At 37.6% G+C, this 15,217-nt stretch overlaps 1 protein-coding gene across 6 annotated transcripts in view; it reads left to right on the top strand.

Moving 5' to 3' along the window:
- Positions 1 to 15,217, top strand: part of ETV1 (ETS variant transcription factor 1) — a 65,755-nt gene that overhangs the window by 35,945 nt on the left and 14,593 nt on the right. For 5 of the 6 annotated variants that reach the window (XM_032696933.1, XM_032696941.1, XM_032696954.1 and 2 more), the window contains 2 exons: positions 2,386 to 2,633; positions 14,488 to 14,556. In XM_032696933.1, coding sequence (XP_032552824.1) covers positions 2,386 to 2,633; positions 14,488 to 14,556 — 317 coding nt within the window. The remainder of the gene's footprint in view (positions 1 to 2,385; positions 2,634 to 14,487; positions 14,557 to 15,217) is intronic. The other variant, XM_032696951.1, reaches the window with a different exon arrangement.

Here is a 15,217-nt window from a genome sequence, read left to right on the forward strand (position 1 = left end):
GCATACATCGTAGTGTAATTTCTGTACCCATAACACTTGCCCTTGCACAAGCTTTATAGGCTCTTTACAAGATTTCTGCTTTACTCCACCCCACCCCACCCCTGTCTTTGATATTCACGTTCTTTAGGGCATTTTGCACAAATGCTTCCCTTCTGTAATAGAACATCACGTGTTCTTGTGAAGTCCAAAATTGCTGACTCAAGAAAAAAAAAATAAATTATTTTTCTCCTTTTTTTTTAAAAGTACAATTGCAGTGGAAGGTATTTTCCCCCATTTTCTTATTTATTTTGAATCTTGTGTTTGAAGCAAACACAAGATTTATATTTTCATGAAATTCAAATCTTCCTGATTTACAGGGTGATATGCTACTACAATGAGTGTATTTAGAAAATGTCACTTAAACAAATGACTTACCTATGTGAATTCATATGTGAATCTATAACTCAGGGCACATTTCTTTGGAACATGTATTGGTGGCATAAGATAGCATTAGTATCTAGTCCATATAGCCCATACATCTTCATACAGAGCATGAATGTATGAATGATAAGTGGTCCTAACAAGTACCAACAGGAAACAAATCCACTTGTATAAACAAATGGCTTGATTCCATACAAAGCTTCCAGTACAACAAGTATTATTAACTTCCTTTGAGGCTTTGTGAGTGAGCCTGTTTCTTATTTTATCTTCAAGTTGCAATTTTCTGATTCACTCCTTGACAGTTCTTAATGATAATTTCTGCTTCTTTTTTTGGCTAATGAAAAAAGGAAAAGAGGGAAATGAATGCAGTGCCAGTCAGCCTAACTGTTTCATAATACATTTGAGTTTCTAAGTTTATTTTCTGCAGGTGTAGGTGGAATTGCAAAACCCAATGTTGCAGTGCAGTACTCCTTCTACTGCAAAAATTATATTATTTACAGCAACATTTAGAAAATAAATTTTGTCTCCACTACGACATTGTAACAGTTTCTATCTCTGTAATTTCCACAGTATTTGTAATTAAACTATGAGAGCAAACATTTGTCAGACCAAGTTACAACAGTATTATGACAGATGGTAGTAGAGTTTAAATTGTTTCAGAAACATATACTACCTATGAGTTGATAGCCAAGGGTTGTATTGCTTATGCAATCAAACCCCTGCATTGTTCCTCACTCACAGAGTTTTTCTAAAAGTCTGGTTTCGCTTGCATGAACCAAAGTTGGTTCAAATTCAAAGTCCAGAAAACTCAGGAATGATAAGATCTTCATTTTTTTTCAGTGTGACAGTGAGAAGCTTCCAGAGAAAGGCACAGGTTACTTTTTTTTTAATTATTTTAAGTGTATCTTGTTTACAATATGCTATAACAGGAGTAGTAAGCAGTTTCTTGCAAGAATGTTGCTCTGCTGTTGGTTAGTGCAGACACAGTATTACTACGGTGGTGGTTACTACTGTGGTAATCTGCAAGAAGACTTCATGAGGTTCATCAGGGCATGGTGGGAAAATAGCATCCCTGTATTCTTCTGTATGCTTCTGAACCTGCAGATATCCAAGTGATTACATTCAGGCCTTTTTGGTAGGGTAGATGGGATTTAGGGAAGAAACAACAAGCACAGGTTCTTCATTTCATTGCATGTAAATGAAGTTAATTTAAAACTGAATTGTCTGAATTTATGTCTACGGAAGAGCATTTGGAAGTAGTGAATGGCAGTGTGGCTTGTATGGATTACTACTTTCATATATAAATGACTAAGGGAAAAAGTTAAGGCAGGAGGGTAATTCTTTCTCTTGGCAAAAATTTGTACCCTTTCCTCTTCCTGGGACGTTCCCTTTCCATTACAGCTGAAGTGCAGTGCCAACCTTGCCAGCTAGATCTCTCGTGGCACTATCCCTGAGAGGACAGAACAGTGGACTTTTACCCTGGAATGTTTCCAAATGTTAGAGCAGACAATACTCTATTCAAAATGTGTTTATTGTGGTCAGGAATGGTTTCTGTGTAACAGTAAAATGGGTAAGAATAAATTAGAGTACCAGCAATATGTTGGTAACACTTGTGAAAGAGCAGAAAACTCTACCTACGCCTCCTTCATGTTATTGTGGTAGAATGTCAGTCTTTCTACTATTTTGCAGCTGGTACATTTCCTGTTTGTCTCTTCTGTTGAGAGAAGATAATGAAAGCAAAGAGGATGTGGTGGGAACAGGTCTTAGAGCTGGTATTAATAGGTGGGATTCTTCTTTCTTTGCTTGTTGCTGTTCTGCCATGCAAGTGATCCTGATGGGAGCATTTAGCATGATCATAAGCAAAATGTTCATTACTGAGAAAGTGTTGCAGCCACTAATAATGACCATTTGGGAAATGAAATGTAGCTCAAAGCCTTTACATGACCTTTCTAACTTGTGTCCTAGATTTCGCCGCCAGCTCTCTGAACCGTGCAATTCTTTCCCACCTTTGCCTCCAATGCCAAGGGAAGGACGTCCAATATATCAGCGCCAGATGTCTGAACCAAACATCCCTTTCCCGCCTCAAGGTTTTAAGCAGGAGTACCACGATCCAGTTTATGAACACAACGCTATGGTTGGCAGTGCAGCCAGTCAAAATTTCCCCCCTCCTCTGATGATTAAACAGGAACCTAGGGATTTTGCATATGATTCAGGTAGGTGAGACTCTCCTTTAGTTCTGCATAGTAAAGGAATAAATGAGTCCAAGCCAGTGCTATTGATATTTTGGTTGTATGACTTGAAAATTGCTCTTTTGATGCTTAAGTCTCACAAATTATGTCTGAGCTAGCTTAAAAAGTAGTAAGACTGCTACGTAGTGCCATGTGACTTGTGCCACCATTGCTTGCTCTTTAAAGGATTTCATTTTCTAGAACTCTTATGTCCAGAAAGTGCACAGGTTAAAGAAGCTGGAGAAGAAAGTCAAGGGTACAAAACTGAGCTTTGTTAAGAGGGAACTTGTTCTGTACTATCTTGTCTCTGACCTCTGAATTTGTGTGCTTCATTTTACAAGCTCTTTGATTTGTCTGCCAGAAAGAGAGGACTCTTTCTCCTCTTGCTTGCTTTACTTTAAATCAGGACGAACTCCACTGAAGTGGGGTTTATACAGCTATAAAACCAATGAGGGAGAAGAATCGGCCAAATTGGTGTCAGCTTCTCAGTTTGTGCATACTGCTGTGTTTTGTGGAGGTACATAATCTGTGATGCCAGGTTGCTGATGTAGAGAATACACTGTTGCTATTAATAATGTTTATTGTGATTGCGCTTATAAGGCAACTGGAATGGAGCCTTATTGCTCTACAGACAGTACAAAACAGAGGAAGGCAGTGGCAGAGCCTGCTTTCAATAACTTCTGATCAAAATAGAAAAGATAAGCAATAGAAAGGATAGAAAAATAAATCAAGAGAATAACATTGTAAATGTTTGACACGATTTAAACGTAATATTTATATTATGCTTGGGAAAAGAGAGAGAATTAGGGACGCAAAAAATGAGTTTAGTGATGAGTACCAAGTAACAAGGAGAAGAAAGCTGGAAAGAAGGAAGCTACAAAACTAGTATGGAGAAATTAAAACACATAGAAGTGGGCTAGGTGAGGTAAATAGTTGATTGGTATGGACCCAAGACAATGTGATCAAAACATGTTTTTCAGTTTTAGTGTGATTTCTGCAGCTCCTCTTCAGTTTCTGCCTCTGTCCTGATTCACATATGCCACAGTGTTGAAAAGGAGGGATTTCGGCGTGTCCCAGCCATGTTTCTGGAGGAGGATAGATTGCTTTTGTACACATGCATGCTGAGTTGTGCAGTGGGAATGGGTGCCCCTGTCTGACTTTTGTCTGACTCCCTCTTGTTTTGGGTGCTGCTGTACACCCAGGGCTCTCCTGCTGGTTCAGCCTCTGGCAAGATGCTTTTGCAGTTTATTTCCCAAAGGCTACATGGCAGCTGAGTTGAAGTCTCCTTTGAAATTTTAGCTCCTGACAAACTATCTTGCAACTTGATACAGTGTAGTTTTTATTGTCTTTTCTGTAGCTAATTTAACATTATTTCGTGGGGTATTTTGTATTAGCATTAATGTAAAGTGCTTGTTATAGAGTTGATCTTGATTTTAGAACAGGGGAATTTGGAAAGTAGAGATGCTTTTTGCTTTCTTAATCTTGACAAGCAAAGAACCAGTCCTTAGGTAAATTTGAGTTAGGCTTATGCAGGAAAGGGATCAGGGCTAAAATACTTCTCCAAGTTTAAATGTAAGACAGGACAAAAAGGAATTCACATTACAAGGATCAGATCTAGAACTCAACTCATTCATTGATGAAGGATCTGAGATATATGGCTTTGACAGTTGTGTATCTCTAATCTTACAGAGCAACATGGGAGAGACTGCCTAGTTAATGTGGCAGTGGATAATAAATGGGGGACTGGAATTTCAGGCACTGCCAGTCCCTTGCAACCTTCACAAGCATTGTTACTCGTTCTGCTAAATTAAAGTCAAAATGTGCTTCATATTTGGCTTGGAAGTAGGATCTTCTTATTGCATACTGTTACTTTAAATCTGGGTTGGCTGCTACATTCATCTTTCTTTGGAATATTCTTTATGGAAGAAAACCAATAAATTTAATTCTGAAAGGAAGATGTACAAACTTTTATCCACTCCTGTCATGCCTGGTTTTTTTGTGCCATCAAGAACAACAATTCCACTTTATAGTAATGATGTTCAAGCAAAATTGTTGTTTCTTCTGTAGATGAATGATTAGTTTTTAAAAATGTAATAGCTGTGTAACAAGTGGTCATGAAAAATTAATCTGTTGGTATCAGGAAGTACTTTTATTGGCCTCAGAATCACTGCATTTAAGTTGACACATCTGTACACTCCATAAATTGCAGTCAACAACTGTGGTCTGTTGATATTTTGTCTTGTTACCATCTGTTCTCTAGGAACCATCATTTTCCATCCTTGCTAAGAGTACATTAAATAACCCCTTAGGAAACATAATGTATTTGACACTGAATCATTGATTTCATTTTTCACCTATGGATGTTCAGGGATGAGGAATGCCGTGGTGAAAAGTCTTTTTTTGCATGGTATTTTATTGCAGCTCAGATAAAAATATAGAAACGTATTTAAAAAGTTCATTGTAATGCACCAGGATGTTCCTTTTGGGATGTTTTTGAAAGAGCCTCATAAAAGTTTGTTGTTTTTGTGCACTATTCTTTTATATTTTGAGGGAAGCTGGTGAATGAAAACTCTATTAAAACATGACATTAATTATGACATGGGAAATGGCAGATCAATTAGTTGTAATTGTAATTGCAGGTATGTAATTTCTATTGCAGAATGTTTGAGATAATGGATAAAGAAAAATGTCAACAGAGTCGAGTCTCTTCCTTATCCATCCACACTTCTAGAAGTCAAAGTGCATCATGTATGTTCAATCAGACATTTTCTGCCACAGTTGGTGGGGGTTTTTTTCATGGCTGACAGTTGGATATATTTAGTACTTGGTAGTATATCTAGCAACTTTATGCACAAAGATGCAGCCAAGGATGTATTAAGATTTTGCATCATTAATGAATATACTCCAAAAAGCTTCCCAAAATCTTTGTTTACAAGGCCTAATAGTGGGCATTCCTGTACAACTAGCACTTCTAGAATTCGGTAATGTATTCAGGTACTTAAATAAAAATGCCAAATTTGATGTACTTAGTCTATTCTGGGCTTTATTTTTAAGCAGGATTTTCACAGGCTTGATCCTTCCTACATAATGTAGTGTGTGCAAATATACTAAGATATGACTTTAGCTATGTGTGTATGAATTAGTACTGAAGTTTTAAAATGACAAATTATTAAATTTACGTCTCACGTTTTGTTTTGCCAACTTAAAATAGTTATTTTGGTTGGGAAATTTTTGTGAGCGTGTCTTTGGAAACTGAAATTTGTCATACAGTGGTGCTAGAGATAAGTAGAGGAGGAATTATGGCTTGCATATGCTTCTTACTGATAGCCAGGAATTTTTGTGTTGAAATCTAGATAGATTCAGTATTTCCCAGGCAGGTTAGAGGCATTAGCAGAATTGTTCTCACAGTTTCCTTTCACAGTAACCTCACGATTAATAAGCTTGAATGGACCTTAGAAAATTTGGATTCTCTCCCTGTCGCAAAATTTTCATCCAAGGTACTAGTCACATCACTTAAAGAACAAACTCTACAGACAAAATTATTAGCCTCCATGTCTAACTTTCTGAAAAGCTCATCCCTGTATTCTTGAAGCCTCACAAGCAATAAATACCTTGTGTTGGCATGTGAGAATGGATGGGAAACTGCCCCTCTGTTGAGAGACAAGCGTAGGCAGAGAGACACATCAGATATATATACCTGTTTATTTTGGGTACCCAGTTAGACCTGGATAATTTTTAAAGAACATTATGTACTACATGTGTTCAAAGCATAGCTGCTAGGGACTTTCTTTGTATTTCTAGGTGAAGAAGTACGGGAACATCAGATTAGGATCTCAGTGTAGGCACAATAAAAATAAGAAGTGCATAATACCAAAAATCTGGCAGAAATAATGTGGCTACTTTGGAAAACCTCGTTGGGGGTTGAATGGGCTTTGTTGGGCCCTAAAATTGACCGTTCAGATGTATTATCTTTTCCTTTCTTGAGAACTTCTGCTTCATTAAGTACACAACTTCCAGCCCCTGTAACAAATGAAGCAGGGCCTCCACCTGCAAAGCTGTTTACAGCATGGCTCTCCCTTCCCCAAACAGTTTTGACCTGTGCACTCAAGGCAAGAGTGCCAAAGCAAAAGGCTGTATCATAATTCATTTGCAGCAAAGGCGTTGTATCAGGTTTGTGCAGGAAGTTTTTAATTGTGACACATTAACTTCCTAAGTTTGCTCTTATATGGAATGTTGTTAGCATTCTAATGATCGGGAACAGAATAAAATGCATAAGTCCTTTCAGATACATGATGTGGTGTTTCTTGAAAGCAAGTCAATGCATATTTATGTGGGAAAAGGTCCCTATAGCACATTCTTTTCTAGGCGTCAGCTGAAATATTCTTAAATTTGGAAGTTTGCAGAATAGCATAAGGGAAAGCGTTGAATTGAAATTTCAAGGGGAAAAAAGAATTATTTCTTTAGAGTATATATTTTTGCAGATTGCCTTTCTTTTTTCCATTTCTTTTTTAAACAACAATTGGATATTCTATTGTACTTTTGAAGGCAAAGTTTAGACATTTGGAGATGTTAATACGAAGAGAAAAAGGAAATCTTAGCCGTCAGTCAGAGTCAGTGCAGGTTTGCTTTTTCCAGCATATTGTCTAGTGCATTGACCAATGCAGCATTTAAAGTGACACAACTCATGGTGCTTCTACTACTGTCTTTGATTATACTGGTTAATTTTTGTACAGTGCTCTGTAAACATAAAGAGCTGTGTGAGTGCTAAGTATTATTACTATAATTTTTCCCCTAGGAGTTTATTTCACAGACAAATACACTTCACAGTGAAGAAATATTTCTTGATCATAAGCCTAAATTTTCTCTTTGATCAGTTCCACTCCCTTGCTCATAGCTACACCTCTTCATAAACAATTTGTTGATATTAACGTACCACCTCTAAATCTCTCTAGATGGTTTGCATGGATGCTCTGTCAGTGTGGCTCGTTGAGATCTTGGATCTTGTTTATAAATCCTCCAGCTGCATAATCTTTTCCTCTAATTTTCTCTGGGTTTCCTTTCCTTTTCTTTTTGTTACTGTTGTTGTGTCAGGCTGCAAAAATTTGCAGTATTTTTGAACACAGTTTTATAAAATGCTCTGTGAAACAGAACTTACTCCATCCTTTTCCTGGATATGGTGCTTTAGTATACACATCACAAAACTGCATCTCCTTATGGCCTTAAAAAAATCCTTTTACGCAGAGGTACAATTGTTCTGAATGAAAATCTGGATAGCATAAAGGCAAGAAGGGAGAAGGGATGGGATTTTGCTCTTCAGTTTAAGAAGTCTCCCCTCCTCATTCTTAGATTTGCAGTTTTCCCTGTGGTTTAAAATATTTCATCCTTGTGTTTCAGGAGCTTGTCTTTGCTGTGCTGCTTCAGTGAATGAGTATGGATTTTGTTCGGTAGTTAAGCTGCACTGCACTTTGTACTTGCTCTAAAAATATGTAAACAAATCTGCTGTTGGATGGTATGATCGTAGACAATAAGAGCTTCTGAGGGGGGAACTTGGAAAACCTGGACTTCAGAACTTTGCTATGAAAGGCAGAATTTTAACTTTTTACTTACTTCCAATCTAGCTGATTTTCTCTATTCACTAATTCTGTCCGAAATAAATCTGTAGTTAGAATAGAATTCATTTTGTAATGTCCTTCATGGACAAAGGAAAACCTGAATACCAGGTTAATGGGAGTGTATAGGCAGGAGACTGTACATGTATTTTTGCTTTCAAAGCAGACAATATGATCTGAAAAATTGTCCTGCAGTCCCTGTTTTTCAAAGAAATGGATAAATATCCTGTAAATCTACAGTTACAGTAAGTGGCACTGGCTAATGATTTGATTTGAGGATTGAGAGCGCAGTCTGGATTTACTCTTTGTGCATTAACGCAGGTCAAATGGACACAGGCTGCATTTTAAATCAGTAATGGAAGGCTGAAGCCTGCCTTAAACCAATCACATCAGCCTTGCCCAAGACCGATTGATCCCGAGAGACTGAGCACTGTGAGCATAGCTTTTATATGAATGGACTCTGTGCAGCCTGAAGTTTCATTCATAAAATGGATGCTGAAGGGAAAAAAAAAAAAAGCCAACCCACACACGCCAAACCCTGGAATGTCCATTTATGTGAAGCTGAAGGGTGTAGTGTTCCCTCAGCTGCTGCCTTTGCCAGTTGCCTTAAAGTAATGATTAATGCTGCTTGGCCCTGCCTGCCTGCAACCTGACACCATTTATGGCCTTGGTGTGTTTCTAATGTATAGTGAATGAGAAGGCTACATTCTCAAATCAGAAACATAAACAGGAACTGGTTGGTCTGAATTCCATTCAAATATGTCACTTCAGCCGTGCAGTGTTTGTCCAACTTCAATTTTACAGGCAGGAGATGGGGTGGGGGAGAAAAAGCAACACAGACATTTTTGCAGTAAGATTACCAACAAAAGGAGTAAGAGAGAAAGAAAATACTGCTGTCTTTTGTTGAATTCAAAAGAGAGTGATGTTTAATATATATTTTACAGTTACTGGGGTTAATAAAAGCAAATACATGATTTTAAAGTATGCTCAAAAGATCAGCTCCATGTGGAATTTCAATTCAGAACTGAATGTATGAGCCTTTGTTTTCCTGTTCTGCTGTATAAAAAGTTACACATCGCCTAGACAGGCTGTTGACATCTGGTCTCACAAAATGCATTAGATGTTGTCATAGATCTAAAAACCAAAGTTGTGGAAAGGAAGCTGTTTGCTTAAGATTTTTTTTCTCTATGTTTGTAATAATTCCACTTAGACATGATCTGGTGGGGCCAAATCTAATTCTCTGGTTGGTTTTTGTCAAGGGAGGTATAAGAAATTAAACTTAACAAATTTTAGTTAGCTATTTTCTCGGAGGAAGTGTTTGTGTATATCTAGGTGTGCAGATACTTGTAGATTTTTTTTTTCTCTGATTGCTGATGCAAAGGCTGGTGACAGAAAATGATGAATAAAACCTTCCATCCTGAACGTTTTTAAATTGCATCATGATTTGGAAAAGATTCCTTAATTTTTAGATTGATTTTTAGAGTAGATGTTGTCTGTTTTCACCCCTGTAACTTCAGTGCCTCTACATTTCTCATGCTGAACCTGCTACTGAAAAAATAATGCTGCCTTTTGTATTACCAGGACTTTATCAATTCATTGAACTAAAACTTGATCCACCAGCATTTGAGTGGTGGAAGACACTTAAGCAATTCCTGTATAAGGACATTGTAATTAGTTCAAGTATTTCTACCCGAATGCCTCATTTTGGGGAGACTTATGAGTTTTAATCTAAATGTATTCTGCAGGTGTAAAAAATTCTAGGTTTCATGATCCAAAACAATCATTTGGTACTTCTCCCTGCAAAACATGGATCATGCATTTATCTTAGTGATACCTGGTGCTGCCTTAACCACTTGTTGCACTCTAGTTTGAAGAATTGCCTTTTTTGCCTAAAAGGTCCTGTTTTCTGGTGATTTCAGTATTACTCTTCATCCTTGAGCTGGTCAGAGCTTCTCAGTGGGAAACAGCTGCTTTCCACCAGACGGCTAAATGTGTTTCAGTGGTGGATGAAGCGCTCCTTTGTAAACAGTTTGTCAGTGCTCTTAAAAATCCATGAACAGAAAAGTTACTTGCAGTGTGATTGTGATGTTTTAAGTTTGATGCCAAAAGTATGATGCGTTCTAGCTTGAACATTTTATTTTTAAAAGGCTACTTTTTTCTCTGCACTTGGTAAAAATCTGTCCCACTGCATCAAACAGCCGAGAAGTGCAAGTAAGCATTTTGAGAAGCTCTGTAAGGCACCAAAGGGATGACTGGTGTGTTCTCAGAGTGTGTAGCACAGGGTCAGGTTGATGTGTGTGAGTGACACCTGGGAGCCAGGTTTGTCCCACTGCCCGAAAGGCTTGTGTGTGCCCTTCTGTACCCAACAGCACAAAGGTAAAGAATCTGTATGTGCTGCATTTCTTGTCTGTGGGAACACAAGGGACACATGTAAGTCTATCTGTATAGATATACAAACTCTGAATTGATGAAATAGGAGCCAAAACTCACATAATTACTTTTCAGACCAAAAGAAGAATTAAGGAGGACAGGGTGTAAGTTAAATTATGGGACTGCCATTGGAGTCACTTGAGAGTTTTGGGAAACAGCTCCTTTGAGAAGTTTCTTTTGGGAACCACTTTTAATATTATTTACTTGGTAATAAAGTGTAAATAGGAAAAGTAGGCAGGAAAACAGTAAGAAGGTTCCATTTTTAGTGTTATCACTTTAAGCATGTAGGGAAGTAGGCATGTTTGATGAACTTGAGTGACTTGTTAACAAGCTCCCTGAATAAGGCAGCTGCTCTCAGTCCACTGTAGTGTTCACCTGAGCTGCCACACGAAGAGTGACACCAGGCAGGTAGTTACTTCTTACTCACCCCGTTTCAGATGGCACACGCCTTGTAAGCCTCCGTCTCCACATCTCTCCCTCTGCACATGCACATATGTAATGCAACACCTCTGTATCACACTGTGCTTTGTTGTGTGCACATGGGTAGTACCCTGCGCCTCCAGATCTTCAGGTAATGTTGATAAAGTGAACTAAAAAGTAATTCAGAGTTAGAGTGTTACATAACAACCTGTCCTTCAGTTAGGAAGGCCGTGTAGGGTCAGAAACAAGAACAGCTGAAGAATAAATCCTGGTTCAGGTTTTAGTTCCTGCTTTGCTCTGCTTTATTCAGAAGAAGACAGTCACTTCACCTCGTAGAAGACAGTCAGTCACTTCATCCCTTTGCCTGCAAAAGCTCCATGTTCCCTATGTCTAGCCTGATTAGGGGACAGGCTGAAATTCTTTTTTTTTTCTGTGCTAGGTGAGATTGTGGGTCTGAAGTCTAGTCCTTATCTCCTAAAAACAATCAGAAAAGACAATTTAAGGATTCCTTACCTACTTTGAGTTATACAGGACTGAGAATACCTAACCCTTCCTCTTCTTCTCTTCTCTCTTTTTTTTTTCCTATTCTATTATCATTCTGACATGATAATTAATATGAAATACTACCTTACTAAGGGACCACTCCAGTGTCTTACTTGATAATGAAACTTAGAACCTGTGACTGCTAAATTCAATAGCAGATTCTTCTTGTCCTGACAAAGTCTGTTTGGGCTTTTTCTGCTTGGATGTACTTTGATGAAGGCACAGCAGAGCTTATTTTCAATATTTTCCTCTGTGAGAGTCCTAGATGAGAAAGCATTTCAGCAGCGTCTAGATTACATGTAATGTTAAAACAGCACGTATTAGGAAAAAAATGGTTTCATGGTATATTCATTATTTTAAGATGACTGCTACATTTCTGTTAATGAGAGGAACAATGAAGACTGACCTCTAAGTACTCCAAATTAATAGTAACAGATAAGTAATTTTTTTATGTTTCCATATTTTTAGTTAGTTTTGGGGCTTTTTTAAAAGGGATCCAACCTTACAATGGGAATTACTTCATTAACAGTCTAAAATGAGCTCGTTGTTTGTCCTAAATCCAGACACATTTTTCTTCAAACACTAAAAATTGATAACAGGTCATAAATCAGTCACCTCAAACACTTGGATCTTGCCCTGGGAGTATTTTATGTCTGCTTCTGTCTTATTTGTTGTCTTGAAACAATGGTTTAAGGAGAAGAAAACATATAATTGCTCTGTAATTTCTGCACTAAAATGTTTTCTTTTGAAGTAGCTCCACTTAGCCTGTAAAAATACTTCTGGGTCTTAGTCAAGCATTTAGTACAATTTAAAACTGCAATACTAAATTTCATTGGTTGGACTTTTTATTAGATAAGGTAGAAATGAAAGCAGCAGGCAATTTAATTAGCAGTAATTTTTCTGGGCAAGTCATTACTTTGATGAACTTCAGAGCAATGTTTATGGCTCCTAATTAACCATGTTAGTCATTTGATTGAATAATCACTTTGGAAATGTTTCTACAATTTGATTAGAGTCTGACCCACTCTGATAGTCATAAATTAACTGATAGCACTTTAGGATAACAAGACTCTAGTTACTTTACGAGAAATAAACTCTTCCTTGCTGTATTTTTCGGTCTTCTGTGGGCTGTTTAAGCACAAGCTAACCAGAAGATTAAGTAATGTTGGTACAAACAATGCTTGCCTTAGAGAGACTTCAGATGTTAATTATACTTGACTTAGGAGCTTGGGGGATGAAACCCTGAATTGGCTAAAAAGACAGCTTCTCGAATGCGTGCATAATTCTTTATTCTGTATACTCTGCTGTATCACTCTGCAGGAGTGGAGTTCATGAGTCAAAAAGAGCTTTGCTGCCAATACTAGAGAATTTTTACCTAAAATAGAAAATAGCATCTGTTTCAGTTCTACAACTTCCTCTTTTTTACGTAGATTTTTCCATTCTCCTTAAAATGCAGTCTTCTTGGAAACATGAATGATTCCTTGCAGGTGAACCACTGCTTGTAGCCTTGACTTCTAGTCTGTAGAGCTATACTTGACTCGGGTGATCACTGAGTCACTGATTCCTGTGGTTGCTCAGAATAGCTGCCTGAGACACTGGAGATTGTCAAAGCCTGAGGAGGCAGGCACTGAGTATTTCATCGAGAGAGGAGGTAATGAGGAGTTTGGCACAGATGTGCAAGAGAGACCATGGGCTTTTAGAGGAAACTTTTTATTACTGCCCTGTGTTTCACTTGTTTTGTGAAGTCAGTGTAAAACCTCATTTTCTTATCCTGCCAGATCTTTGATACTCATCACTAGTCAGTGAACAGTGAAATTTGGAATCACAGTCTGAAAGGGTCTGTAGGCAGTGTTGGAAAAATAATGTCTGCTCTTTCGACCTCTGTTTGCATCTGTTTAAGAGTTACAAGTTACTGGTAACAGATTGCATAGCTTAGGGTAGGAGTTTATCACAAGATCAAATAGACTTTGTTAAGCAAAACTTTTGATATCCAAGAAGTGGGTAAACCTGGTCTAGAAGGGCAGACTGTTTGCAAGTCCCTGTGCACAGGATGTGGCTACCTGGGGACAGTGCAAGACACGGGGGAGAAAAAGAGACATTTACAGAACACCATTTTCATTAGTTCTGTTTGGTTTTTCTCATTCTTGCAGATTTGAGTAGAGGTGGAGAATAGCAAATAAATATCGGTTTTACTTAGAATATGTGCAGTAATTTTTTGGGGCAAGGTGTCATTTTTATTTGAGGATGTGCAAGTGTAGAGTGACATAGATACATCTAAATTCGTAGATAAAATGCTTAGCGATCACAGAAAATTTCATTAACCCTTTAAATCCTTCGCCGGAGTCTAAAAAGCAATATCCTAATCTAAATTCACTTTGACATGCCTTGAATTAATGCAGATTTTATAGGTCTCCAGTGTGATTGGCAGGCTTTTCAGTATAGTTGATTAAAAATGTTGAGTTGAATTAGTTACAAAGATAGATATACAAGCACAGGGTTTAAAATATTTGTGGTCTGTGGTGTGGATTTTTTGGTCTGCAAATGGTCTAAAATGAAATTGCCATGGGAGTCAGCTTTTTAGCAAAGTTTATTACAAAAGGATTTGAGTTCAAGCGCCTATGTTAGATATGGTCTAGGATCCTCATATCATGATTTTCTCTTTTACCATGCCTTGTGTGTACTCTTCTGAAATGCTGACTGTTTGTTGACAGGTTCCTTCTCGCTGTAACTTGCATCCTTTTTTGTTGCTCTTCTGCCTGCAGCCTGTCTCATTGATAACCTGCACACTTCTAATTCCAGACAGTCTTTTGACTTGCATTGTCGTGTTCTCCTTTCAGAAGTGCCTAGCTGCCACTCCATTTACATGAGGCAAGAAGGCTTCCTGGCTCACCCAAACAGAACAGAAGTTAAGTTTTCTATTATGTATCACTTTTGTATGAGAGAAATGTAAAAAATTAAAAAGCCTGGGGATTTGGGGTTCACTGGTTTAATTCTGCTTCTGGGAAGACTCACATCATCTTTCATTCCCTTTCCAGTCTTGAGTTACTGATGCACTGATTTTTTAGTAGCTTCTTTTAGTGCCATGGGTTGATCAGGATAGAAGCAATTATATTATAAACTTACTCTGCTTTTAAAGGCCTCTAGCAGTTGAAAGGAAGAGATGCTTAAAAACTTCCTTTTCAGCCATTCTGCTCAAGTGATATTTTCCAGGCTATTGGTATGACAAGCTCAGTTTAACTGTCTTAAGTAATCCATTTTATACTTTAAATTCAGTGGAAGTTTTTTGCTTTTTCTTTTGTTATTATTTTTGCAATATTTTGTTGCATTTTAGGTTCAAAATTGAGATTAGTACCAAACCTCCCAGTGATTTCAGTAGTGCAGAGCTTAGGTAATTGTCAAAATTAATAATTCTGAGTACAACCACTTTATATGTATTAAAAATAAGAAGGCCAACAGAAGTAAGACCACTGAAAGAGAAGTTATACCCTCCACTCCCCTGTTTTTGTGTATCTGTCTTGTCAATATATTATTTTTTGCTTGTTTGTTTAGAGTTTATTTGTTTTTCTT

The sequence above is a fragment of the Chiroxiphia lanceolata genome, chromosome 1, assembly GCF_009829145.1.
Source record: "Chiroxiphia lanceolata isolate bChiLan1 chromosome 1, bChiLan1.pri, whole genome shotgun sequence".
Lineage (NCBI taxonomy): Eukaryota > Metazoa > Chordata > Aves > Passeriformes > Pipridae > Chiroxiphia > Chiroxiphia lanceolata.